Genomic DNA, 23,419 nt, shown 5'->3' on the forward strand with positions numbered 1-23,419 from the left:
TTTTTTCCCTTGTGGATCTCGTGAACAAACCCAATACGGTTCTGGAAGAGCAACTGGGCCAGGGAGAATCATCTCGAAACTCTGACTAAAGTGTGTAAAGAGCTGAGGGCACGATAATATTCAAACCCTCAGGAGAAAACAAGGATTAGGTTAAGCTAGGAGTCCAGGCTTTTGCTAAACCGAGATGGTAACACGACCCGAGAACCTTGGGGTCAGATTAGCGAGAAAACTAGCGCCTTCAGCCTCCAGAAATGCGATTCGGAAATGCCGTGCCGTGGAGCATGGCGCAAATTGCGGTCTTGCGGTGTCCGAGAGAGGTTCGTGCCTCTTTGTCTCGGTCAGCGCCACGATCATGGGGTAATTCGATAGTTGATCGCCGACATGATCAAAAAAGGAATTCAGGCACGCGACACAATTTCAGTCGTCAAAAGACTAGCGGAGCTGAAGAAGGCGAGAGACATGGGTGCAGCCTCGACGAAGGGTATTTTGGCTAGAACAGGCCCTTCACCTGATTGGGGGCTGCAGCTATGACTCGGCGCAAAATAAGTCAACTGCAGCTGAACAGAAAAGCATTAATAAGTAATATTAGTTAGTCAACCAATGCAAGGAGGCGCGCGCTGGAACAGTCTGGTTCATGGCGACACCGAGGGACTGGATGATTTGGTTAGCTGTAATACAATATTGTCTCTTTGCAGCCAGAGAAGCCCACAATGATGCATCCTAAGTGGACAAAAACACTCCTTCTATTGAGACATGTTGGATGAGGAGTCAATTGTGTGCAAATCAATTGGGTCTTCTGAAAGAGCCATTCATCCTACATAGAAAGCTATTTGGAACTGTTGAAACAGCATCAGTTGGGCGATTGGTTTAGTGGTATAATGACCGCTTAGCATGCGGTAGGTCCAGGGTTCGATTCCCTGTTCGTCCATTTTTGTCAGTTTTTTATAAAACTCATGGCTCTGTGACGTGCTTCAAGAGGATGCCGATCCCTCACTTTAAAAAGGCGCTTAACTCCAGTCTCCGAATTGACAAAGACTGCAGGTGTCACCAAGCGTCTCGCTTGCTTTCTTATGCAGGAGTGCCAATATCAATGCCTGGAAGACGATTGGCCAACCTTGACAACACTGGGCCATTCTCATATTGGGTAACTTGGACGAAATTAATGACGTTGCATCTGGTTCTTGGGCCGACAACCGCTGGCCAAAGCCGGAAGGCCAAGCGGACAAGCAATTTCATTAAAACGATACACTGACCCGGCTGAATGAACCTTTGTTCATTAAAATTCATCTCCTGCCGCGTGTTTGGCCGTTCAAACAGCTCCAGAATGCCACAACGCCAGAATCAAATAGAGTGTCCTGAAGATACCTCTCTTGGACAGTTGGGAAATGCCATCAAGGCTCCGAGATACTACTTATATGACTGATTACAGTTGCCATCATGGTAGTTCTACGTTCTGATATCTCTGACAGAAATAAAGTCCAACTGCTCGACTCGACAATGCGCCACGTCGTTTTTATCTTGGCTGGTTCAACTGGCCTGGCCTTGGGGCATAGCCGCGTGTTGAACTTCGTAGTCGATGGAGCTTCCTATGAAGGCTTCAACCCGCAACGGACAACACCCAAAGCGTTGGCAGCGTGGGGCACGTCGGTCAAGAACGACGGCTGGATCGGCACAGAAAGCTACGGCAAGCCAGACATTGTATGCCATACCAGCGCTACCAACGCGCGTGCCCACGTTCCCGTTACCGCCGGAACCACCATCGGCTTCCAGTGGCAGGGCTGGCCCGAGTCTCACCACGGCCCAGTGTTGACGTACTTGGCATACTGCGGGGAAGAGGCCGGATCCTGCGAAGCCGCCGACAAGACAAGACTGAACTTCTTTGCCATCGACAAGGTTGGACTCGTCGACCCCGAAGCCAACGCGACCAGTTTCGCAACTGCGTGGGGAACATGGGCGACCGACATCCTTATCCAGAACAACGCCACCTGGACGGTGCAGATTCCTCCCAAGGTCGTGCCGGGACACTACGTCCTCAGACACGAGATCATTGCGCTGCATTACGCGCGGGTTTTCGGACAGGGCGCGCAGCATTACCCGCAGTGTGTCAACATCGAGGTTGTGGGCGAAGGGAACGTTAAGCCCTCGGGCACCTTGGGGACGCACTTGTATCGGCCTGCAGAGGAAGGTCTGGTCTACGACATTTCCCAGTCGCCTACTGGGACGTACAATATCCCGGGCCCGACAGTCTACGCCGGTGAGAGGGCTTTTGTGTCCCAAACCGGGATAGTCGTCAAGTATTCGGCGACTGCGATAATACCCGGCGGTGCAGTATCTACCGGAACGTAACAGGCGTGGCGGGATACGGGTCGAAAGTACTTATTTTGTACGAATCTCACTGCCTTGGCCGACGGTAATGCCGGCAGCGGGGCTGCGATGCGGAGGAACACCTACTTTGCGGCTTCATAGTAGCAGTTGAAGAGGTCAATGGCACCATTAATTGACTGCAATTGCACAAATGTTCCTCGATGGCATTTAAATCAGGCGTTATTGACAACCTAGTTGCAGTTCTAGATGGAGTCGTCCGGCATACATGCATTGAACAGTGGACGGGCTCTGACCCGAAGTCGGGCGAGTTTGCCGATGGGACGGGCCGGGGTTGGTTGTTTGCCTACCCCCTCTCCCTCTCTAGGAAGTATAATGCACATCTTTCTCTGTCCCGTCAACACTGCACGAGCTCTGGACATCTTGTACCCAGGTTATCTCCTGGCCCCTTCTACTTACTATCGTTTATGCCCAATTCCCGTTCATCTATGCTCGGCAGGATGTTATCTTGCACGAAGCCGCTACTACCCGTCCTCCGTTCGGTGAGGTCATTATCAACCGCGCGGGGTTCCTTATCAGGGCTCAAGATCAACGCCGACCGGCTTCAGGAGACTATTCATCATACGTGCCAATGGGGGGCAGCTCATCGCTATGGCAGGTGCGTGTTCATCTGGAGTCTCTCTCCCGTCCGGTTTACTGAGCCGGGGAGAGCGTTTTGATTTTAATGCGTTCGTGAAGGGAACCAACAGAAACCGGCATGGCCCGGCTGGCGCTGTCTGACGATGACGCCCGTGTGAGGCGTTGGTTCGCAGACGAGGCGGCGGACCTGGGCTGTGCGCTTTCCGTCGACGAGATGGGCAACATGTTTGCAAAGAGAAAGGGTTCTCTCCAGTCACCGGCCCCGATGACCGCCATGGGCAGCCATCTAGACACCCAGCCCCGCGGCGGCCGATACGACGGCATCCTCGGCGTTCTCGCCGCAGTCGAGGTGATGCGAACGATGAAGGACAATGGATTCCGGACTCGGTTCGACGTCGGCATCGTCAACTGGACCAAGTGAGTGCATCGATCCAGGGGAGGCCGCGTCGGCATCTGACGGAGACCAGCGAGGAGGGTGCTCGCTTCCCAAGATCGATGATGTCGTCGGGGGTGTGGGCCGGCGAGATCCCGCGCGAAAAGGCCTGGGACCTGGCCGACATCTTTGATCCCTCCGTGACTGTGAAAGCGGAACTCGAGAGACACGGTTACATTGGTGCCCTGGCGTGTTCCAGCGATGCATCAACCGGCTTCCCGCTGGGGGCGCATTTCGAGCTGCACATCGAGCAGGGTCCCATTCTGGAGGAGAGCGGCAAGAAGATTGGCGTCGTGCAAGGGGCGCAGGCGTACCGCTGGTACACGTTCAACGTCCGTGGCCGCGACGCCCACACAGGTACGACGCCGTTGAAGTCACGCAAGGATCCGCTGCTTGCGGCCTCCAAGATGATTGCGTCGTCGAACGCGATTGCGAAGAAGCTTGGCGCGTTGGCGTCTACTGGGGTCATCAAGATCCCGCGCGGTTCGTCAACCAACACCATCATCTCAGACGTCACCTTCACTCTCGACGTCCGACACCCCGAGGACGCAGTGGTCGAGGAAGTGCAGCAGCAGTGCCTCAGGTCCTTTGAGGAAATCGCCAAGCAAGATGGCCGCGGCGTCGAGCTGCGGTGGACGCTCGACACCGACTCGCCGGCGGTCAAGTTTGACAAGGAGTGCATCCAGGCCGTGGAGGATGCAGCCAACGGCCTTGTCGGACCCGACGGGTGGCTGCCGTTGACGAGCGGCGCTGGCCATGACAGCGTCTACACGAGCAAGCGATGCCCAACCACGATGATCTTTGTCCCTTGCAAAGACGGAGTGAGCCACCACCCGGAAGAGTACTGCAGCCCGGCGGACTGGTGAGTAAAATTGCGATGCCGATGCTGAGATGCAAAATGACCTAATGATTGACAGCGCTAACGGTGCCCAAACACTGCTCGAAGCCGTGGTCAGTTACGATCAACTGAGAGAGAGTCGGTGTTGAATGAGATTAACAGCATGCGCGAGTAATGAGAAATATTATTCAACCAATTGTGACCTGGTTTTCTCGTTTTTTTCTTCTTCTTCATTAATATCACCATGTTTGATGTGTATCATTAAGACTGAGGATGTAGTGAACTGCAGTGAGCTTAACCTCAGTAAACAGGTGCGTGAATGCACAAGGATGAACATCACGTCCACAACTCAGCAAAGGCATCATCGATTTCACCTTACTCGCACAAACATTTTGTCAATGCCCCAAGAATTCTCAAGACCCAGCCTTCTGTTTGTAAGAAGCCCTCAATTTATCAGCGCGCCCTTCATGTCGATGTCAGAAGTGTGCCCTGCCGTATGTTGATCTCACTGCGCTTCCACCAAGCATAGCCATGATGTCAGACTCCAGGACCCTTCAGCATGATCAGATGGCGTTTTCTACTGATATGGCCCTGGGAAAACACTCGCGCCAGGCCTCGGGGAACCCCTCACTCACCTCGCCCCCTTATCCCCCCGACAGAAGAAGCTAGGGTGCCACAACAGCGCCGATGAATTAGTCAGATAAGTAGTATGTATTGGCGACGCTTGTACCGTCGGTAGTGTCCCTGACGCCATAGGCACGTACGTTCAGGTCCAAAGAAGGGCGCGCTTGTTGAACTCCGACATAAAACACCGCGAATCTCACACTTTGTCTTTGTGCATTCATTATCAAGGGTTGCATCGCATCACACCTTGCAAAATCCCCTCAAGCTATGAGAAAATTGGAAAAGTTCTCATATATAACCGTACCTTGACTAAACTTCTCGCATCAGCGGCACAGCCCCGGACATCGTCAAGATGGCATCCCCGATCAAGCCTTACAAGATCGAGGTTCCCGACTCGCAGATCGAAGAGTTGCACTCCAAGCTCGACCTCGCCAAGTTCCCACCGGCCTTCGCGCTCACCGACAGCTGGGACTACGGCACCCCAGTGTCCGAGGTCGAGAGGCTTGTTCACCGCTGGCGCAACGGCTACGACTGGCGGGCTGCCGAGGCCAGGCTGAACGAGTTTCCCCAATTCACGACGACGATCTCGGTCGACGGCTTTGGAGACCTGGAAATTCACTTCCTGCATCAGAAGAGCAAGCAACCCGGGGCTGTTCCCTTGCTTTTCGCCCATGGCTGTAAGCAGATTGCCTTCGTCTGATATTGGCCGCAGAAGCTGAGGTGGACTAACTCGTCATCAGGGCCCGGCAGCTTCCTCGAGGTCCTAAAGATCCTGCCGCTTCTGACGACGGAGAAGAATGGCCTCTCGTTTGACGTCGTCGCGCCTTCACTTCCCAACTTTGGCTTTTCCGAAGGTCCCCAGAAGCCGGGCTTCCGCTTGCCTCAGTACGCTGAGGTCATGCACAAGGTTATGCTGAAGCTCGGTTATGAGCAATATGGTCAGTCTCCTCGCCTTTGCCGATTCTTTCTGTGAGACTGACAAGTGTATAGTCACCCAGGGAGGTGATTGGGGTTTCAGCATCACCCGCTTCATGGGCCTTCTGTACCCGGACCATGTCTTGGCCTCGCACATCAACATGGTCTCGGCATCCCCGCCATCGCTGTCGAAGAACCCATGGCAGTACCTCAAAAGTTTGGTTCCCTACACCGAGAAAGAAAAGAAGGGCATTGAGCGGAGCCGCTGGTTCCGCCAGGAAGGCTTCGGCTACAACCTCGAGCAGGCGACCAAGCCCTCGACACTGGGCTTGGCATGGGCCGACTCCCCTGTTGCGCTGTTGTCATGGATCTTGGAGAAGCTGCACGACTGGACTGACAGCTACCCATGGACAGACGACGAGATCCTGACGTGGATCTCCATCTACCAGTTCTCCAGGGCCGGCCCCGAAGCAAGCGCGAGGATCTACTATGAGGTGAAACACCCCGTCCGGCCGACGGAACCAATGAAATGGATTCCACGCGTGAAGCTCGGAGTGTCCATCTTCCCCATGGACTTATTTGTACCGCCCATGAGCCATGCCAAGACGCTTGGCCCCGTTGTCTTCGCCGTTACGCATGGGGATGGTGGCCACTTCGCCGCGCATGAGAGACCTGAGATTCTGGTCAAGGACCTGAGGGAGATGTTCAGCAAAGGTGGTGGCGCACACGATGTTGCGGAAAAACTGTCCAAGAATAGCCTTTTGGCAAAATTGTAGATTGTTATGGATGGCAATAGTCGACAACTACGGCTGACAACTAGGAGCTATTATTCATCATTTCGCGGCAAGGAATTATGTCTTCTCCTGGCGCTATTACTATTATCAAACCTCCATTTCCTCTGCTTCACTGATGAGCTCAGTTGGCGAGGCCCGTGAACCAGTTGATGCATTTAAAACAAGCCAAACTAAGCGCCATTGTTCAACTTATCCCACCTACAAGCACTCGATTAAACTTCGTGGCGGTGAGGAACCAGTCCATGTAACCCACTGGGCCCATGCACTCCAGGCAACTGCGAGTTTTGAGCAGCCGCAAGTTCTTCCGGATCCACGGGCAAGTCTTGGCCCGGGTTGGCCTCTTCATAGTGAACCCATTTCACGAACCTGTAGTAGGCGGCAGCGAGAGCAGCTCCTAACGTCGGCCCGAGCCAGTAAATCCAATGGTAATCGGGAAACTGTCTCCCGGCCACGGCACATCCGAAGCTACGGGCCGGGTTGAGTGATCCTCCCGTGACAAATGTCCCTACGGCGAACTATCAGCTTACCAGTCGGCCGGCAGACCTCGTCATGGGCCAAAGGCTTACCGGGAATCATGATCATAAAGAGGGCAAGGCCGATGCCAATTGGTGCGAGGAAGGTGTCGCGGGACTTTTCAGCAGCCAACATGAACACGACTATAACCAGTTGGGCGGTGAAGAACATCTCGAGGAAAAGGCCCTGAGCAACGGTGGTCTTGTTTCCAAGCAATGAGTTGGCTTGAGAAATGTTTCCGGGAAACATCACTTCGACTAGTCCGCCGGCACACATGGAGGCCAAGATCTGTGCTGGAATCAAGAACACAGACCGCATCCAAGGCAACTGGCCACCGAGAGACAACCCAATGGAGACCTTGATCATGCCAGGGTAAGCAGCGGCTTCCACAAGTCTGTTGATTTCGCGATTCTAGACTTACTGCGGGATTGAAGAGCCCGCCGCTCATGCGGTAGAACGTCCAGACATTGACGAGGAGGGAGAAGCCGTAGGTCAGCGCGATGAAGACGTCTCCCTCGGCGCTGAGCGAGCCATCCGGAGCTGAATTGGCACCTTGTAGGATCACCATGAGCTGGCCGCCATAGCCGAAAAAGAGAAAGAAGAAGGTGCCGACGAACTCCGCTGACGCGGCGACCAGGTGGCCCTCCACCGTGGTGAGATGCGGCTTGCGGATCTGGTGGTGGTGGTGTTCGCCATTGGCGGTGTCATGACCACGGGGTTTTTCGCTTGGAGACATCTCGATTCGTTTTTCTCTTCGGCCGGATTTTCAGGCTTGAGAAGTAGGGAGGATGGTGTCTTAAGGTAGCCGGAGGCGGGACGGACGCACTTTGTAGGTCCCCCGGACCCCACGTCTCTGGGCCTACGTGGGAAAGGAGCCGCATTCGATTAGGACGACATTTGAAAGGGGCTGAAACGACAAACAACTCTGGCGATAGCCACGGCTGCCCTGATGGAGTCTAGCTCACCGGGTGTGGCTGCTGCTTGACTCGAAGCGTATGTAGTGAATGTTCGAAGCGATGCATCGTGCACGTCAGCGGTACCCTACATGTGAGACTTTATGCTAATCGGCGATTGGCCACGCAAAATCTCATCCCTTGCTTTAAGCCACAGACTTCTGGAACGTATATACGTTTGCTTCCTTCTGTCCTTACTGGCTCCGATGTCTCGGTCATTTACCTGCATACACAGATAGCGCTTGTAGCATGTAATTTCCAATCTCAACGCTTCATGCTCATTCTTGCGGACCATTCTAATATCCGTCCATTGATTAATACTGGTCGCTGTTCTGAAAGTGGCCCAATCTAGTTATAATATAGAACGGTCGCTGGATTTCCGATCTATTAGCCTCGGACTGTACAATAGCGGAGGCGCAGCTCCGGCCTGTACGCTACATAAATAAAGTGATAAAGCGAGAGAGAAAAAACAAGTCTCGGTTTAGCCCAAGACTTCTGCCATAAGACGTTCCAAACTGAAACCCAGTGGCGCACGCGAGGAGCCACAATAGAGTAAATATCACTCAAATCACAGTACTATGGTCTGGCGCAAATGGGGGGCGGCCTCTCCAAGTGTGTCCGTCGATCTGCCGTAAGGAGTCTCACACGGATCAAATATTGCCAGTCACCATGATGTACGGATTACTAAACTCGTATACCAGGGAGTCCAGCTTCTTTCAACCCACACGTAATTATTCTGCGGTTTCGCAAGATGCGTTAGTAAGGCGCAGAAGACGCTCTTTCATATATCTGAGGCTTGCAGATGCGAAGCTGAGATGCCGCGGTCGGCGAAAAAGATCTTGACGTCGAGGTCCATTCGTGCGATATTGTTGTATGTGCCGATGTGCGTCTGCTTGCTTCGTAAAGCATCACAACAACGTTTACTAACCCCCACATATGCATATGCAGATACTATCTACGGAACGTGACACTCTTCGAGACCTGCAATTTAACAAGCAGTTCGCCTTTCTGGAGTACTCAACTGTTTGCTGAAGCCTCTTTTTGGTCAGTGCTTAGGATCCATCACTGTCGTTCGAAACGTCCTACAGAAATACCGATTGCAAATGCTTTAAACAGTTTCTCGCAAAGTTCGGGCGTTGTGCTGGGCACATCCATCGCCCAATCGGCCTTTCTCGACACATTAACCAGCCGCCTGGGCTCTCGTCTTCGACCCGGAAAGATTACAGAGATCACCGATCTTGGGGCGTCAAGTATTAACCCTGCGCATATTGAGTCGCAGCTTCTACCCTTTGCCGCGCAAACTTATGGGGGCTCCTCAACTACTTCTCTATACGTGGCTGTCATATCTGCTGCAATCGCCATTGCAGCCAGGCTTTTTATGGAGTGGAAGAGATTTAAGATCAAGCAAGAACAAAACGGACCACCTCGGACGCCGCCGTCTGTTACTAGGCTAGCAGTGGAACAAACAGCATCTTTTGATATGTTTCATCGAGCTTATGTTGACAGGTGAAATGCCAGTCTATGACAGATGCTATGTACGCTTACTGAGTCCAGCCTCAATATGATATCGTGCAGTTCGGGACAGGTGATCATCAAGAATCTTATGTACAGAGGCTGGAGACCTTTTCGGAGGAAACTAAGCTTCATTCCGAGCATGCTCTACAGGCCCTCTTCTCGAAACATTCCAAGTTTATTATTTGCAGGTCAGGTCACCGGTGGACTTATCGAAAGTGCAGCGGGTTTCGTCGTGGGAGTAGGAAAGCTGTTACCAGAACATGTTAGTAGGCTGATATCTTTGACTTGATGCCATATCATCGTTTGCTCACGTTGATGAGACCACCGTCACTGTCAGTGAAGAACTGGTTGGGGCCGCTCATGTACATGCAGTCATAGCTGCGAACCGCGTTAGCTTATTTTCTACATAAATAATAGCGAGTGCCGAACTCTAGCCAGCCCGGCGTGGAGCTCATTAAAAAGTCGAATCAGACGAGATGATTGAGAGGGGCCGAACCCCAAGGATAAATAACTTACTTGACCTTGAGCAGATTGAAGCGCAGAGTAACGCTAGCCTTGCCATCAACGCCATTGGGGTCCGCGAGGTGGTAGCCCTTGTTGTAGCAGACTACGGCGGGGAACTTGGCGGGGTCGGGGTTCTTCTTCCACATCTCGTCCGTGGTCTGTTTGGTGAAGGTCTCACGAGCCTTGGTCCAGTCCACGATGGTGCGAAGCGTATCGGTGACGAGATTGACAACAACGCCGGTGGCGACACTCATGGCTCCGTTGCCGATGGCGGTGATGGCGCCAGTGACACCGGCCTGGCGCTCAGCGATGTGACTGCCGGTTCCGTTTTCAACAGGAATGCTGGCCTTGGCCGTCACAGGGACAGCTGCGGCATTGACTGCAAGAGCAGAAGCGAGAACGAGAGAGATGGCAGAGAAACGCATATTGAAGATTGGTTTGAGAAGGGTATTGTAAGAAGTTATTTGGTAGGAGATGGATGAAGCTGATGATGTGTGATCGAGAGTGTGTGTTTGGATTGGAATGGATTGGATCGAGAACATGAGTTCCGGACATCGATGGCCGGCTTATATCTACTTTTCAGACTTACAAGTCAAGTCGTTTCTGTGAGCTGCGATCCATCTTTAAGCTCTCATTACAGCACGGGGCATCCTACAGACTGCAACGCCTCCTTGAAGCGGCATCGTCAACTCCAAATTTGGACATCATCCACGACTGTTCCCAAGCAGCTGCTACGGGCGACAGATTGATTAGGAGCGGAGCACTGACAAGGCATGATGACTGGGGAAATCATTCAACATGAGGCCGTTCGCGCCCAAGACTCTTACAAAACTCCGTGTTGATGGTTCAACGAGTGGGGTCGGTGGTCGTCCCCTTAGACGCGGCTGAGCACAAGGGTTCTTTTGGGCAGTAGATGACCCATCATGATTCACCTACCTTCTTGTTTGAAGCGGATATCTGAGTCCCAGAGACGAAGCTAGCCGAGTGACTGCTATGTTTCAAAACTTTCAGCGGAACAGATATCGCCACTTCGGCTAGACGACTAGCTTGATATTGGAACCCGAATAAGGCTGATGTTCGAGAACGCAAAGCTCCTGATTGGATTCACGATAGGTCCCGGATATAGTACAGCGAGCCTCGCATTGATGTTAGCGCCTGGGGTTAGCAGACTCAGCCCTGTGATTTGTCCGTTTGTGGAGAGACACCGAAAGAATGCTTGACTCGTGTCCAACTACAATGGCCTAATCTGCCCAATAGTGGACGGTCATGAGCTTCTTCAGTGGAGTCGCTTGTACGAACAAACAATGCAACAGGCAGTACTTAGTACGCTTGAAAATGTCCGACGGACCAGATTCCGAGAAAGCTCAACCGTCGACATACAGGGTTAACTGTGGGGCATGAAGCATATGTTGGCCCATGTGTCCGAAAGAGTTATCCGGTCCTGGTAGGCGCAGCAGTAACAGCCGCTTGAGGGTCAATGAAATCCTTGGAGTTGCTGTCCACCAGACACGATGAGCCGTTGAATGCCTAAGCCTACCATAGCTAGGGTATCCTCGACTTACCCTGGTGACCCTAGAGGGGCTCTGAGCTTTGCTATTACGTTTATTACCTACTACTCGCATCTCCATCTACTTCACAGGGGCATTCGATATCGAGACACTAGAAGATTCTTGCTTGCACTTATCCTTGGCACCTTAGCCATGCCGTTTGACGCTATATTTATCATACCCCTTTGTTTCTCCCCGCATCGTTTTCGTCCAAATATCAAGGCTTTTGTGATGGCTACCATAACCTGGAAACAAGAGACTGAGTGCTCAATGTTTCCACATAGCGGTCGCGAGTAAGGATTGACATGTTACGGGTTAAATGGACCTTGTCTTCGGCATTTTAGCTGTTTACCCATTTAGATCATGAGAACTCCACGGACCGATGTTAGTCAGTGGGCTGAAGAAGAGTGGAGTCAAACTTGATATAGCCATGAAGCAATGCTTGGCTTATACGCTTGGGTCAACTTTAAGGGGGGGGGGGGGGGGGGGGGAGGGTCGCACTGACACTGTGATCAGATATACAGACTTATACGGTCCTGATTGCAAGCCAGTTGAGTATGACTTACGAATACTCTTGGGCAATGTGATTCATGGAAACGCAAAGTCGGAGGCTACTAGGAAAGGACAAATCATAACAGCACTGCAAATCGGGGCTCTTCATTCGCGGTCGACCATTCATGCCCCCCTTTTCTATTCTTTCTCTCAGCTACCCGTGCGCGATGTTTCATGCATGAGAAAATCGACCTCCCAACATTTCTTGTGCTTCGTAAAGACCGGAGGTCTGTTTTCTTCATATACAAGGGTCACTGGGTATTTTTACATTGGTCCTCCTGATTCTGAACTTTCGTATGCTCGATACCCGGCTCGTACGTGTCTTCTCTCGCGCCTTCTCGCGCGTCTCCCACTGTGTCCGAGCCTTGCTCGGTATCATGTTCTCGGCTATTGGCTGCCGAGATACCTAGCGTCGTTGGTGTTTTAGCTCGTCGCTGTCCCCACCGTTTTGTGGTGGTGCTGATGCTATTTCCATCGGGATCCAGGGGAATACTCGCTGCTTCATCCGGGCTGAGTGTGGATACGCCGAGTGACGGCCGGGTCAGGGTACGTAGGGTTGCTTCTTGGCCAGGTGATGTAATCCAGTTGATTACGAGGGCGGAGAAAGATACTAAAAGACGTTAGCGGAGAGTGTTTAAAGGTGTGCAAACATGCTTACTATCTGTGTTACAGCACAATAAACAGAGCCATGCAACTTCGCCATTGAGAGTCATAAGGACTGTGAGGTTTCTGGTACAGTACGTCAGCCATGCGTTACATGATCACGAGGGTTCGAATAGATACGTACGTTACACTACTAAGGAGTGTGCAACAAGACCCAATAAACGTACGAATGACGAGTTTCCGCAGTCTGATGTTAGGAGGGGCTCGCGAGATGCGTCTATTTCTCCAGTCCAGGGTCCATGGCCTCCAGAAGTTATATTTTACGGAGTGAAGACCTAAAACCGCTTATCAGCATGCCACCCTAGACTCCGTACCGTCACACGAGCAATAGTGTGCGGGACTTACTCAATAGAGGCAGCAAGAACAGAATTGTGAGGTAGACCTACCGAACGGGTTAGTCTCAATTTGATCAAGGACCTTGGGGAGGACTTGCGTTCACGGCCGCATCAAATGAGATCAGCGGCAGTATCACTGGTGTTTGCATCCCAATGATGCAAATGCCATCCTCGAAATGTGTTATTCGGCTGCAAAAGCTGTCAGTGGGGTTCGCAATCTGCACAACGGACCTGCAGCTTACAAGATGAAATTCATAATAACAATCAGCACGAATACACCTTTTCAAATGTTAGCCAATCAATATAACAGGTTTGAGTCGGTTGCCGCCTTACCTAGCATGCCAAATGAGTTGATGAGGTAAAGTTTCGACTTCAAGCGACTCTTTCTTGTTTGTCGAATGATGTGCTTTTGTTGTAAGTAAGTGGTAACTACGGATTTCCCTGACAGAAAAGGACATGCTCACTGCTCTTTCTACCATGAAAAGGTAAATGAACTTCACGAGTCAGTTAGCATCAGTCGTCAGCGGCAACTGTGGCCCTGGCCTGCAGCATTAACGCACCAACTGCAACACAACAGTCAGTAGCCAACCTAAGGCAGATGATTGATATACAGCGTACCTTTGTTGTGACGTATCCCCCTAAGCAGAAAAAGGTGGCTGCAGAGCACGTATGGAAGTTGAGGTCGGCTCCATATCCAAACTGAATAATAGACGTCCCAAAGACAAAGACGAATGAGAAGAAGTAGATCAACAAGACGACTTCGATGGTCAGCGTAGCCTACAGCGTCTTGGTTTCAGGGAATCGCTCACGCCACATGGTCCAGGGCAATATCCTCCAGTCTCTCACCGACAGCCAACGTACAACTGCATCATGTGTCAGCACATAGGTCCATGGTAGCTCGCTCTCACAACACCAGAGTACTGACCGAAAAGGCTAGCGACTAGACATGCCGACATCATGGCAACAATAATACTAACGACTTTCCCCGCGCGAGGCTCGGGGATATGATTGATGCCCGCCCGGCGCACTACGGTCTCGACAGAGGTGCCTAAGAGGTCCATTGCTCCAGGTCTTGGGTACTATCGCGAAACACTTACTCAGGGCCCCATCAAGATCCTTTGTGTTCTACTGTCGACTCAGGTAAGCCCGGCCCAAAGGCCTGGGACGGGTATTTGCGTGACAAGGGGAGGCGGCGGCCCGCAATAGTGTTTCGAAGCCCTTGACAACTATGGAAATGGTCGATGCTTAGGCAAATTCTTCTCTGACGCGCGTGTCGAGAGTGAGATTCTCCAGTCTTCCAGAGATTTGGCCGGAAGGGGTGACTAACAACTGCGTGGAATGGACCCGGAGACACCGGCCGGGGAATTGCCCTGCTCAGAAGAGCTCGCCACTCCATCATGCACCGTTATCTTGGGTGCGCACATACATTGACGTAGACGCACGTGGCCCCCCGGTGTGGTGTGTCTGTGTAACGTGTCTGGACGTCCGAGCATTTGTGAAGGAGCATGGCGAGAGCCTAACAAATAGAGTTCTAGTCAAACGCGCCATGCAAAGATATTCGGAGGATCGGCCTGAAGTTCTGACTCGCGTACAACAGGATGCGCTTCTTGAAGTTTGCCCTAGTAGTTGGCTTCCGTCATAGCTCCTGACTCGGTCAGACCTTAGGGAGTTTGCAAATCTTGATTCAGCCTTTCGAGATGATGACCACGGATATCTATCTTAGGCACACAATGCCATCATAGGTCGCAGGGATAATCGCCCAGCATGGCACGTCGTATCTTCTCTGTCAGAACACAGACGTCTTAGTCCGAATCACTAGTGTACCGGCCGCCTAGAGAGTATCATTGGCTGTTGAATACCAGTTTGCGTACAAGGCTTTGTGTACACGATGCCATGATCGCATGGGAGCGCCTTCGGAACGATGAGAACCGGATACCACTGTGACTAAACAAACACAAAAAGTGTGGGTAGCTTTGTAATAATCAGGATGTTTCTGTTGGAGATTTCACTTTATTTTTCACGATTGATCACAGTAACAGGGGTTCAATGTCGCATTTCGACCCTGGCTTTGCAGTAATGGCTGGCCTATATTACGGCTCTAGCCGGCCATGGGTTTATCGAGTCAGGCTGCATACTTCAGGCAACAATTTTGTCGATCCCAGCATACCGGTAGTTATGTTTCACTTCGTTAGTTGAACTTTGTCATCATTAAGCTCACAGATCGACATACAATTATCATTCGGCAGCCATCGTAATTGCAGTATCACAATTTATAACGTCCACATGGTCAAACGCTGCCCCAAGCGCCAGTTTGGTTTGTTGGCAGATTTGGGCTTTCACCATATCGGATTGGTTTGCCCCAATCCCCCGACAAGTGATCGAGATGTGTAAAACATTCTTTTGAGATTGAGATCCGATGATAACGGCTGGCGTAACCAACACTTTCAGTAGTGAAGGATACAAATTACAAAGCCTCTGATTGTCTCGCAAACGTGGTACGGGAGGACGAATGTAGAGGCTCTATAGTGGAAACGGCCCGTTCCTGTGTGTGTTATATTCGATAGTTCGGTTGGAGTGTGCGGGTATGAAAAAGGTCAGTATCTCGTCGGAATACACAATCCAGCGGCCTAGGATGTTTCTCTGTCTATCCCTACGAAAAGTTCATGATGCTGGAGGCGCGCATCTGACTGCGGAATAAGATGTCAAGACCAAGGCGTTGGCTCGGGGCTCAAAAAGGGGCTTCGAAACGCCGCCCCCGAATCGGATAACGTATCAGATCGCCAAGACTCATTCGTACCAAGATTTCGGAAAGAGAAAAATAGGATTGTGCCAACTGGGCTGAAACATTGATGGCATCATCAGAGTGAAACGGCAACTTCCAAGTTCAGACTAAGTCCCGGAATAGGTTAGCTGCATACAACCAGTTTGGCTGATAGCCTCGGCAGAGGCGTTAAACTTTCAAACTCGCTCGATCGTATTCATGAGAGTTGGAAGAGCGGACAAGCGGCGTTGAGAGGTTTATGCCTACGACTACGGGAGTTTCCAGCTAGAATTCTCTAGCCGTGCGCCTTCCGGACAAGGCCTTTCACTATATATTCGTCGAAATTGCTTGCAGAAACAATTACGATTGTCTCCAAGTCGTACGCATTTAGAGAATCGTCGCTGCTGCTGTATTGGTATCGCAGCGATGGAGAACCATTTTGTCACACGTCCATGTTGGCAGGTCGCAAGAACAGTTTGTCAGGTCGAATGAAGAGCTGCACATTCATCAAAATCTTTTCATTGTTTTTATTTGCACTCGTCCTCAAAATAGTCTTAAGTTTATCGGGTTGTGTTTGACATATTCCCTTCCAATGTTGACCATGGGTCCTCAAAGCAGAGCCTACAGGAGTTGCAAATTCTACTGAAATCTGCGCTGTGTCTGATAACATTGTTCACAAAGCCCACACGTTTCAAAGCAAAAAGGCGTAAACGACCTCCTCTTATTCAAGCGACGCGGAGCAGCGAACTCCAAGGGGCGGATCATTACTTCATGAAAGCCATCTCGCGCAGGTGCTGACGCCACATGTCAATAGGATCCATAGCCCCCTCAGTTAGCACGCCGACGCCCTTGTCCTTGACACCGTACAGATACGGCTTCTCGTTGGCGTAGCACGCCGTCTCAGCCTCGTCGGGTAGTTTCCCTTCGAGGATGTACGTCTTGGCGATCGAGTTGGTGCAGTTGGAAGTGTCCCTGGACGAGTGGCCGTAGCCGTGGTGGACAATCAGCCTCGCGTTCCGTCCCATCTCGTCCAGCAGTCTGCGGCCGTTGCGCAGCGGCGTCGCCGGGTCGTACGTCTCGGCGACGAGGAGGACCGGGTTGTTGAGGGTGTGGTTGAGATCGCCCCTGTAGACCCCCGCGGGCTCTGGCCAGTACTTTGTGAAGTGCTGACACGGCAAGACGTTGAAGAAGCGCGAGTTTCCCGAGATCCAGGACTTTGCCGTCATGTTAGCCCAGAGCGACGCCCACCAGTCCAGGCCGTCGGGCGGTAAGGGCGCGTCGTATCCGTCGGCGCAGATCACCAAGGTGCCGAGCTCATCCGACGAGGGCCGCTTTCTGGTCGTGGCCGGTAGCGTGGGGTCGTACTCCCAGGACATCTGTTCGAGGAACGCAGTCGCCAGCGTCGAGTTGCCCTGTTCCAGCTCGTACAACATTTTGGCGAGGGCCGGCCAGCTTGCGGCGTTGTACATGGAGGTGTAGAGGCCGGCGACGAGGCCCGAATAGGTAACGATGGACGGGCCGGATGCGTTTGTGTATCCAACGACGGGACGATCGATGAGCGAAGATATCAGCGACCTCATCCGGATGTTGAGGTCCTCTAGAACGACCGGCTGGTCGTCTTTGGACTTGGCTAGCGCGCAGTGTTCCGGCCCGGCGTTGATGCATTCGCCGAGGAAACCATCATGCCACGCGTCCGTGGCGTTGTCAAGAGCAGTCCACCCGAAACCACCGAGAAGACGGTGATCGCGCACGTATTCGGTTCCGTCCAAGATGATGCGGCCGACGCTGTCCGGGAACAGGTTCGCATACGTCTGCCCGATGCCGGTGCCATAACTGACGAGGTAGCCCGTCAATTCGTCCTCGCCGAGCGCTTTCCTGATCTCCTCCATGTCGCGCGCGACGAGTCCGGTGCCTAGGAAACGACCCAAGTCCCCGTGAAGTTCCCAGCACGCCTTGAACGTCGCGTCATTCATGGCATCCGCGATGTTGAGCTGGCGCTTGACATCGGACACCTCCAGGTACTGCCCGGTCACGAGCGACCAGTGATCACGGTCAACGTCATAAGGGAAGCAGGAGATGGACGGTCGAGTGATGTTGACTCCTCTCGGATCCCAGCCCAGGACGTCAAAGGTACTGTCACTGAAACGCTGGGTGACTTGCTCCGCAGCCCTCCACGCGTACGAGGTTCCGCTGCCGCCCGGTCCGCCGGGCTCAATGACGATGGTGCGCTCGCTCTTGGCGCCAGGCACCGGGTTCTTGTCGTCATCGGCGGGTTCACCGACGCGGGCCAGCCCGGAGACCTGATACTTTGTAACGGCCAGCCGGACGACTCGGCTCTCTGACGCGTTGGTATAGTCAAGAGGCGCATTCAAGTAGCCGCAGAGGTAAATGCCGCGGCCGGCGTAAGGGTCGTCATCCGAGTCGACGGAGACGCTTTTGTTGCCCCAGCTCCAATTGGATGGGTCCGGGTCAAAAAGCGCCGCCCAGGTCTGCTCGGGGTGAGGGTCGTCGAGCGGCGGGGGAACGGACGCGTTGGTGCAAGGGATGAAGCGGAAAGGGTCCTTGGGAAGAGGAAACTGGCCGAAGGGGGAGTCTCCTGCAGGTGCCGAGTTATGCGTGCGACTGTGACCTCCCCTGTGGCGCTGCCATGCTTGCAATCGAGGTTGGGGAGAATGTAGATGACCAAGTCCGATCAGAGCGAGTGCGCCGACAAGCACCCATCGCTTGCTGATTCTCCCCGGCGGAGACGACGGCGGCGGCGGCGGCGGCAGGGCTACCGAGCTGCGTCCCTTCTCCATCGTATCGTTTGCTTCGAATCGACGAGGTCAGCTAGGACAGGCGAACCAGGCAACGAGGCATTGGACGTTATACAAAAAGCAAGAAACTAGCAGCTATGCTGGTGCTGACAGAAGTAACGAAAAGGAAGCGTGCTTATATTCTCTGGTAGCGAGTACAAGCTGACTAGTGTCGGGCCGAAGCAACCAATGCTAGCCAGAACCCGCGTTTGAGACGATGTTGTCTGGTGAGGGGTTCTCTGGTCTTTATTACGAGTCAAATCAATCATTCAGTAACGGACGCGAGATAACGGCGTGTCAGCTTTGAATCTCCGAGGAAAAGCGGGGCGTCTCGGCCGAGAAGCCCCGCTTTTCACGCCGATCCGGCTCCGAGGTCCAGGAACGGAAGCTAGTGGTGAGGAAGACGCCCCCAGGTGTTCAGAGAATTCGAACGAGACGGACGGACTTCTGAATGTGGTCTCATGAAAGATGCGGTCATTAAAAGGACTATTTGTCTTGTTTTAGCTGGAGGGGAATAGAAGAAGAAGAAAAAAAAAAGCACGTAGCAGCAGATTCTGACTAAACATCCGTCTTCCGGTCCGGCGCGAAAGGCCCTTCTTTCGAATCATTCCTTGTCGAGCCGTCCTTCCCAAAGGGTGTGGTCTCGCTCGACTCCAGGTCGACGCCGGCTCTCCATCCCATCCACCACGGGCCGCTGAACAGCTCCTCCATCCTCTCCATCGGGATGCCCTTGGTCTCGGGCGCCCAGAGGCCCAGGATGGCGAGGCCGCCGGCGCAGATGCAGGCCCAGAAGACGTAGGCGCCCCAGACGTCGAGGCTGACAAACATGTTGGGGGTCACGCGCACGACGGCGAACTGGAAGAACCAGTGCAGCGTCATGTTGGTCGCGTAGCAGACGCTGCGGATACGGGTCGGGTAGATCTCGGTGCCGTACAGGTACTGCACGGTGCACAGGCCGATGGACCAGCCGACGGCGTAGACGAAGACGGAGGCGATGGCGGCGTCGGACGCCGACTTGTTGCCGCCGCCCACCCAGACGCTCATGTAGACGGCCATGTAGACGTGGGTGATGCACTGCAGGAACAGGCCGGCGATGAAGCAGCGGCGGCGGCCGAAGACGTCGACCAGGCTCCAGGTGAAGACCATGGTGAAGACGAGCTTGACGGCGCCGTAGGCGCCACTGGTGACGAGCGAGGTGTTGTCGCCGACGACGCCGGCGTACTGGAAGATCTCGGGGATGTAGTAGGTGATGCCGTTGCCGCCGGACCACTGCGCGACGGTCTGCATCACGGCGCCGAGGAGGAACCGCGTGCGGTAGGTGGGGGTGGTGGCGATATCCTTGGCAATGGACCAGGTGGACGATTCGGCGAGGATCTGCTTCCGGTTGCGGATCTGTTCGTGGATCTCGTCGTACTCGGCCGTCAGCGCCCGGTCGCTCGGGTCCGCGTGCCGGAGCCTCGCCAGAGCGGCGAGCGCCTCATCGCCACGGTCCCGGGACGCGAGCCAGCGCGGGGTGTCGTCGAGGAAGAAGGACGCGATGAGCGCCAGGCCCGTGGGGATGAGCGGGACGGCGATGACGAGGCGGTACTGCATCCGCGTCGCGGCCAGGGTCGCGTTGGCGGCATAGTTGATGAAAAAGCCTGAGAGACGGGTAGATGGCTGGTCAGCAAGGGATGCGTGCCGTTGTGGTTCCCGGGAGAAGATGACGGGTCCCGAGACGCTGCGGAAGGCTCACCGATGGTCAGGACCGACAGCAGGACGACCATGTAGATGCTGACGACCATGCCGCGCGACTTGGCCGGCGCGATCTCGGACAGGTACAGAGGGGCGACGACGGTGAGGCCGCCGGCGCCGAGGCCGCCCCAGATGCGGGCGAAGAGCATGAGGCCGAGGATGCCGGACGAGAAGACCTGCATCAGGTTGCCGGTCATCCACACGGCGACGAACAGCTGCCAGGACCGCAGCCGGCCGAGCCTGTCGTTGACGGCGAGGGCGACCAGGCAGCCGAAAGCGGCGCCGAGGACGCCAAAGGACGAGATGTTGGCCTTGCGGTCGGCCAGGCCGGACTCGTTGCCCTTCCACGCGCTGGCGACGAGGCCGAAGTCGTTCTTGAACGAGGGCAGGCCCGTCGCGGCGCTGAAGCCGCCTTCATCGTAGCCTGCGGGAAAGCTAGTCAGTGAACCGCAGCTTGCGCGGGTGGAGCAGAGAGACAGAAACTGATCACTCTTGTCGGGGAGAAGGGGGGAGGGGATGATGGGGTTTTTTTCGCGGTCGTTGACCGACTATCTAGTCTTACCCTTGGGAATAGACCCGCACGAGATAACGAGGATTGTCAGTAGATAATAGGGGTTGATGTTGAGCTGGACCATTTTCCGCCGTTTTTTTCGGCGTTGCGGCCGTCGTGGACGAGAAACGTCTCTTCTTCTTCCGTGTTCGGTCGTCGTCGGCGGCGCCTTGAGTCGCGTTCTGCGGGCGCAAGCTGGGAAACTCGGGAAGACAAGGGGGGGGAAATAAAAGTTTTTAGAGTTTTTTTCTTTTCTTTTCTCCAGTCTCCTTCGCCCACTCTGGCAACCCCTATTCTGCGTGACACGCAATCTCTAACAGAGTACGGATACTACCACCCCTAGACACAACAACCCGCCGGCGCCGAGCGTTTTTATCTCGTTGCATTTTCCCCGTTGTTCTGCCAGTCTCCGTCACACCCTCTCTATCTCGCGTCGTACTCCCTGGGTAGACAGTTAGTAGGGGGGTATTGCAGCTTCAGGGGGGGGTGTCCGGCCAGTGGGGCAGAAGTTCAGGGGGGGGTAATAGGCTTATATATACCTTATATAATTCATAAATCTATAGAGTACAGTGTTATAATAGATAGTCTAGAGAGTAATACCCCCTTACTAACTAATCTCTTACTTAGGAATAAGTTATACAGTAAGTTATATAGGCAGCATAGATAAATTATATTCTTAGTATATATAGTATATATACATTATATATATAATATTTATATAAGTCTAAAGAAAAAGAAGTAGTTAAAAAGGCAGTAAAATAAAACCCTAGAATAGTTATAAATTAAGGAAATAAGGAGAAGGCGTAAAGGATAGTAGTAAAAAATATATAGAAAGCCTCTCCTTAGTATATACTTAACTAAAGCTAATAATATCCTAAGTATATATTTACTTTATATTAAGAGGTAATAGATAATATACTAGATAATATAAGTAGTAATAATAGTTTTACCTTTTTACCTTTATACTCCTCTAATTTATTAGATAATAAGGATTAGGTAGATAACCCTAGGTACCTTAGTATTAGAGATAATAATACTAAGGGTACTAAAGAAACACTAGCTAGTGCTTAGTATATACTTAGTAGATAAATAAATACTATAAGTTTTTAAGTAATATTAATAGTTACTTTATTAATCTTAATAAGATAACTTTTAGTTAGATTTCTATAACTAAAGTAGTAAGTTAAGTATACTAGACCTACTATATTATATAGGCTAGACTAAGGTATAGTCTAAGTATATACTCCCTATATATTATATATATACTAAATATATACTAAGACTTAATTAAGTAGTTTAGTATTCTTTTTAACTATAGAGGGAGAAGTAAAACTACTATAAGGTCTATTTAAGACTATTTTACTTTACTACTTTATTTACTAACTTTAGAGAATAAAATACTTTACTATATTATATTTTTTACTTATAAAGAGGATATAACTAAGGCTAAGGCTAAAGAGCTTATTAAAGCACTTTTAGACACTATTTAATACTTAATATATTATAAGGAGTATATATTAAAGTAATTATATTTAGTATTTAGGTAACACTCTTTTAATATATATCTAATATATCCTAAGTATATACTAATTATATTCTAGAGATATACCTAGGAATAATAAAGTCTAGTATTAATTCCTTATATATAGTAAGAAAGGGCAGGGTATCTAGGCCACTTAATAAAGGAAAAGAGGAATAGTAAAACATAGGAAAACTATCTACACTATAATAACGTCTAATAATAATAATATATATATTAATTAATAGGTCTTGTAATTCTTAGACCTAATCTATAAAGATACTAAAATAAAAGTATAAATTAATAAAGTAATTATAAAAAGAGTAAATTTCTTTAAATAAATAAAAGTGTAGTAATAACTAGTAGTGTATTTCTATATAGAGTATTAAGGCTAATAATAATAACTATATATAAGTAATTATGTCCCTTCTAATCTCTTCTTAGGTCTATAAATCCTTTTTTTAATAGGTAGGTAGCTTTCTTATTAATTTATCCCTTAAATTAACTACTATATAATTCTTATAACTATATTACCTAACCCTACTATAATTATCCCCTTAGACCTATTGTCTTAACCTTAAGTAAAAGGTCTAACTACTTCTTAGACCTAAGAACTAAAGAAAGAACCTAAAGAAATAAAAGAAAGAAAAAGGAGAAATAGTTTAGTGCTTATAGTAGTACTTAAGTTACTTTAGTAGCTTAGGACCTTTCTTTACCTTTGCCTTTATAATAATATTACTATATCTAAGTTTATAACCTTTTACGCTATAAGAGGTCTATAAAGTCTTCTTGTTAACTTAGTCTTATTTAAGTCTTTAATATAAGTAGAACTAACCTTCCTAGGAAGGTAGATAAGAGAAGCTATAATAATATATATAGTTAGGGGTATTAGCTTTAGTCTATTTCTATTAGT

The 23,419-nt window shown here is 51.2% G+C and overlaps 8 protein-coding genes and 1 non-coding gene across 9 annotated transcripts; 4 read left to right on the forward strand and 5 right to left on the reverse strand.

Annotated features, from left to right (window-relative positions):
• Positions 1 to 856: 856 nt before the first annotated feature.
• Positions 857 to 928, forward strand: LY79DRAFT_t279. Its single transcript has one exon. It is a non-coding gene; the product is annotated as a tRNA-Ala (tRNA).
• Positions 929 to 1,497: 569 nt separating this feature from the next.
• LY79DRAFT_529059 (family 61 glycosyl hydrolase) lies at positions 1,498 to 2,346 on the forward strand (the record flags this gene model as incomplete). The annotated part of the gene is made up of 1 exon (XM_060556084.1): positions 1,498 to 2,346. The coding sequence occupies one exon, from the start codon at positions 1,498 to 1,500 to the stop codon at positions 2,344 to 2,346; it is 849 nt and encodes a 282-aa protein (XP_060407485.1).
• A 627-nt stretch (positions 2,347 to 2,973) lies between these two features.
• Positions 2,974 to 4,381, forward strand: LY79DRAFT_595018 (hydantoinase/carbamoylase family amidase; the record flags this gene model as incomplete). Its single annotated transcript, XM_060561743.1, has 4 exons — positions 2,974 to 2,980; positions 3,072 to 3,378; positions 3,429 to 4,256; positions 4,312 to 4,381. 4 exons carry the CDS (start codon positions 2,974 to 2,976, stop codon positions 4,379 to 4,381), a joined length of 1,212 nt encoding a protein of 403 aa, XP_060407486.1.
• Positions 4,382 to 4,988: 607 nt separating this feature from the next.
• LY79DRAFT_644146 (epoxide hydrolase) lies at positions 4,989 to 6,672 on the forward strand. The gene is made up of 3 exons (XM_060562416.1): positions 4,989 to 5,533; positions 5,597 to 5,794; positions 5,847 to 6,672. Exons 1-3 carry the CDS (start codon positions 5,209 to 5,211, stop codon positions 6,545 to 6,547), a joined length of 1,224 nt encoding a protein of 407 aa, XP_060407487.1. The 5' UTR covers positions 4,989 to 5,208; the 3' UTR covers positions 6,548 to 6,672.
• Positions 6,673 to 8,084, reverse strand: LY79DRAFT_572335 (MIP family channel protein). The gene is made up of 3 exons (XM_060559347.1): positions 7,500 to 8,084; positions 7,132 to 7,435; positions 6,673 to 7,070 (listed from the first exon to the last, which is right to left on the reverse strand). The coding sequence occupies exons 1-3, from the start codon at positions 7,812 to 7,814 to the stop codon at positions 6,778 to 6,780; spliced, it is 912 nt and encodes a 303-aa protein (XP_060407488.1). The 5' UTR covers positions 7,815 to 8,084; the 3' UTR covers positions 6,673 to 6,777.
• Positions 8,085 to 9,724: 1,640 nt separating this feature from the next.
• LY79DRAFT_674819 (uncharacterized protein) lies at positions 9,725 to 10,475 on the reverse strand (the record flags this gene model as incomplete). Its single annotated transcript, XM_060564364.1, has 3 exons — positions 9,725 to 9,793; positions 9,858 to 9,924; positions 10,063 to 10,475. The coding sequence occupies 3 exons, from the start codon at positions 10,473 to 10,475 to the stop codon at positions 9,725 to 9,727; spliced, it is 549 nt and encodes a 182-aa protein (XP_060407489.1).
• A 1,710-nt stretch (positions 10,476 to 12,185) lies between these two features.
• LY79DRAFT_680877 (uncharacterized protein) lies at positions 12,186 to 14,234 on the reverse strand (the record flags this gene model as incomplete). Its single annotated transcript, XM_060564549.1, has 9 exons — positions 14,073 to 14,234; positions 13,957 to 14,010; positions 13,766 to 13,905; positions 13,481 to 13,553; positions 13,390 to 13,426; positions 13,246 to 13,336; positions 13,158 to 13,194; positions 12,980 to 13,087; positions 12,186 to 12,250 (listed from the first exon to the last, which is right to left on the reverse strand). The coding sequence occupies exons 1-9, from the start codon at positions 14,206 to 14,208 to the stop codon at positions 12,186 to 12,188; spliced, it is 741 nt and encodes a 246-aa protein (XP_060407490.1). The 5' UTR covers positions 14,209 to 14,234.
• A 2,157-nt stretch (positions 14,235 to 16,391) lies between these two features.
• LY79DRAFT_97731 (Alpha/Beta hydrolase protein) lies at positions 16,392 to 19,155 on the reverse strand. Its single transcript, XM_060565270.1, has one exon. The coding sequence runs from the start codon at positions 18,704 to 18,706 to the stop codon at positions 16,673 to 16,675; it is 2,034 nt and encodes a 677-aa protein (XP_060407491.1). The 5' UTR covers positions 18,707 to 19,155; the 3' UTR covers positions 16,392 to 16,672.
• Positions 19,156 to 21,420, reverse strand: LY79DRAFT_572340 (general substrate transporter). The gene is made up of 3 exons (XM_060559348.1): positions 21,000 to 21,420; positions 20,439 to 20,861; positions 19,156 to 20,343 (listed from the first exon to the last, which is right to left on the reverse strand). The coding sequence occupies exons 1-3, from the start codon at positions 21,070 to 21,072 to the stop codon at positions 19,262 to 19,264; spliced, it is 1,578 nt and encodes a 525-aa protein (XP_060407492.1). The 5' UTR covers positions 21,073 to 21,420; the 3' UTR covers positions 19,156 to 19,261.
• Positions 21,421 to 23,419: the final 1,999 nt, after the last annotated feature.

Source organism: Colletotrichum navitas (assembly GCF_030913465.1).
Source record: "Colletotrichum navitas strain CBS 125086 chromosome Unknown LY79scaffold_147, whole genome shotgun sequence".
Lineage (NCBI taxonomy): Eukaryota > Fungi > Ascomycota > Sordariomycetes > Glomerellales > Glomerellaceae > Colletotrichum > Colletotrichum navitas.

Bases quoted from the DNA above. Each gene is read 5' to 3' on its own strand.
- LY79DRAFT_644146 (XM_060562416.1), top strand. From the start codon at position 5,209: ATGGCATCCCCGATCAAGCCTTACAAGATCGAGGTTCCCGACTCGCAG. The intron at 5,534-5,596 runs GTAAGCAGATTG...ACTCGTCATCAG, and splicing joins CTTGCTTTTCGCCCATGGCT to GGCCCGGCAGCTTCCTCGAG. The intron at 5,795-5,846 runs GTCAGTCTCCTC...ACAAGTGTATAG, and splicing joins GCTCGGTTATGAGCAATATG to TCACCCAGGGAGGTGATTGG.
- LY79DRAFT_572335 (XM_060559347.1), bottom strand. From the start codon at position 7,814: ATGTCTCCAAGCGAAAAACCCCGTGGTCATGACACCGCCAATGGCGAA. The intron at 7,436-7,499 runs GTAAGTCTAGAA...GGCATGATCAAG, and splicing joins GCGGGCTCTTCAATCCCGCA to GTCTCCATTGGGTTGTCTCT. The intron at 7,071-7,131 runs GTAAGCCTTTGG...AGTTCGCCGTAG, and splicing joins CTTTATGATCATGATTCCCG to GGACATTTGTCACGGGAGGA.
- LY79DRAFT_97731 (XM_060565270.1), bottom strand. From the start codon at position 18,706: ATGGAGAAGGGACGCAGCTCGGTAGCCCTGCCGCCGCCGCCGCCGCCG.
- LY79DRAFT_572340 (XM_060559348.1), bottom strand. From the start codon at position 21,072: ATGGTCCAGCTCAACATCAACCCCTATTATCTACTGACAATCCTCGTT. The intron at 20,862-20,999 runs GTAAGACTAGAT...GCTTTCCCGCAG, and splicing joins GTGCGGGTCTATTCCCAAGG to GCTACGATGAAGGCGGCTTC. The intron at 20,344-20,438 runs GTGAGCCTTCCG...CCCGTCTCTCAG, and splicing joins GCTGTCGGTCCTGACCATCG to GCTTTTTCATCAACTATGCC.